The 2,026-nt window shown below is 40.7% G+C and overlaps 1 protein-coding gene across 1 annotated transcript; it reads right to left on the bottom strand.

Annotated features, from left to right (window-relative positions):
- LOC147200675 (myeloid-associated differentiation marker homolog) lies at window positions 1–1,155 on the bottom strand. The gene has a single exon (XM_086119565.1). The coding sequence runs from the start codon at window positions 900–902 to the stop codon at window positions 6–8; it is 897 nt and encodes a 298-aa protein (XP_085975691.1). The 5' UTR covers window positions 903–1,155; the 3' UTR covers window positions 1–5.
- Window positions 1,156–2,026: the final 871 nt, after the last annotated feature.

Below are 2,026 nucleotides of genomic sequence, written 5' to 3'. Positions count from 1 at the left end.
TTCATTCATGTGTGACTCCTGTCACACAAGATTTTAATAGAGAATGTAAGGTCCACAGTATAAGATAACAGTGTGATAACAGCAACCACTGCCTCCATTATAACCAGCTCTGAACTTTTGTTTTCACTGTTGATTAGCTTTAGTAGCTTGTTAAAACAAATTACGGTAGCAACCATATATAGCAGGAGTCCAATAATCGTGAAGCCAACCATTAATCTGTCAAAAGGGAGACGACACCGCCCTGCAAATTCACCCAATATTACTACCATTGTGACAAGAGACATGAGGATACAGACGCCATAAGACGTTCCAGACACCCACGGCTGCCAACGATGCAATCCATTGGACAGGCCATGATCTTCTTCCACAAACAGAGGAATCACATGAAAACCTCCCCAAAGTTGCACAATCTTGAGAAGACCAGGTAGGCTGCCCATAAAACCTTTTTGCTCCTGGACTTGGGAGCAGAGGACGTAGGACTCCGAGACATAGGCGAGGAAAGTGAGGACTGATGTCACGGCAGCCGCCACGGGTCGTGGCCAGGCCTTTTGGCGCTCCATGATGAGCCATGGAAAAAATACGGAGGCACTGAGACACATCAGAGACCCCAAAACTGCCACGGTCGCAGTCAGATTTTTCCATGACACTGGAAGGAAGCTGTGAAACTGGATGGTGCTGAGAAGGTGGATCAGCAGGGTCACTGTGAAGAAGAAGCACCAGGTAAATATGCAGAAGATCTTGATGGTGGGGAGGTGTTGAAGATGCAGTGGATTCTTGGTTAGCTCTGATGATTCTAGTGCAGTCACCAGACTGAATGTAATACAACTAAATAGGACCTCGCATGACCTCACCAAAAACAGAGGACTTGCAAAGTCTCTAGTCTCGAGAACAATCGCGGGCATTGCAACAAAGTTAAATATAGATACGCAACAGATCAGAGTCACTCTTTCCTTTGAAGCACAAAATATTTCTCATTCTCAGTTCTTGGAGAAAATGTGCTTGTTAACCAAGAAATATTTACTCCAAAATTGTTAGTCCAACTGAATTCCAGAGGGGAAAAAAACCCCAAAGTCCATAAAAAAAAAAATCGAATGTACAAAAGGTTCATCAAAAATATCATGCTCTCTTGTTCTTCACACCACTGTCTTTTGACAAACAATTGACATCATGGAATGGATATACATTGTGCATCACAGTCTGTCAACATAAGCCGCACCTACTTCCCGTTTGAGGTTTCAGCAGTGCACACTAAGTCTCACGGAAGGAAGGTGCAGATGGCCACAGTAAAAGGTAATGCAAACAAAGAAGCTCTTGCTTCTCACAAAATGCTGCTGTGTTTTGTTTTGTTTTTCTGAGCCACTAGTAATAAACCATTATGACCACAGCTTCTTTATTAACACAACAATGAACACTGTGCCACTACTCATTTAAAAATAATTCTCTGAATTTCTAAATTTAAATATCTAAATTTAAATATCATACAATCGATCCACAATTGTCTAAAATGATCTTTATATGTTGAGTTTCAGCATGAACAGGACTGCAAAGATAAAAAGAGAATAAAGTGCGGCACATCCAGGCCTTGTCCCTTCAAAAGGTATTTGTACTTTAACTGGAGGAAGAGGAATTGTGTACAGATGAAGTCATGCAAAATTAAAAACAAAACAAAACAAAACAAAAAACATTATATTTAGTGATTATCGCGTAATTTCCCAACAAACATTCACATTCACGTTTAATTGAGGAAATCTTGGCAACCATTACTTTGCCAATTTTTGCCTTCATTATGATGACCACTTTAATCTCATTTACTGAATAGTGTAATCCCGTATGCCGTAAATGTGTGCAGCTGTGTTTTGTGCTCTCTGTGGGGTTGAACAAAATATTGCCCCATGTGTGCTGAAACCGCAAGGAACAGGAACTTGTTTTGCTTTGAATTTCTGTGTGTGTTCGTATGCATGGTGGTTTTCAATAAATGTCACTGTGCTTGTGTGCATGCATCTGAAAATCCCAGATAATCACTGAT

Source organism: Hippocampus guttulatus, chromosome 9 (assembly GCF_054856545.1).
Source record: "Hippocampus guttulatus isolate MCC_2025c chromosome 9, RoL_Hgut_1.0, whole genome shotgun sequence".
NCBI classification, from domain to species: Eukaryota; Metazoa; Chordata; class Actinopteri; order Syngnathiformes; family Syngnathidae; genus Hippocampus; species Hippocampus guttulatus.
This window is presented reverse-complemented; position numbering and strand designations above follow the sequence as displayed.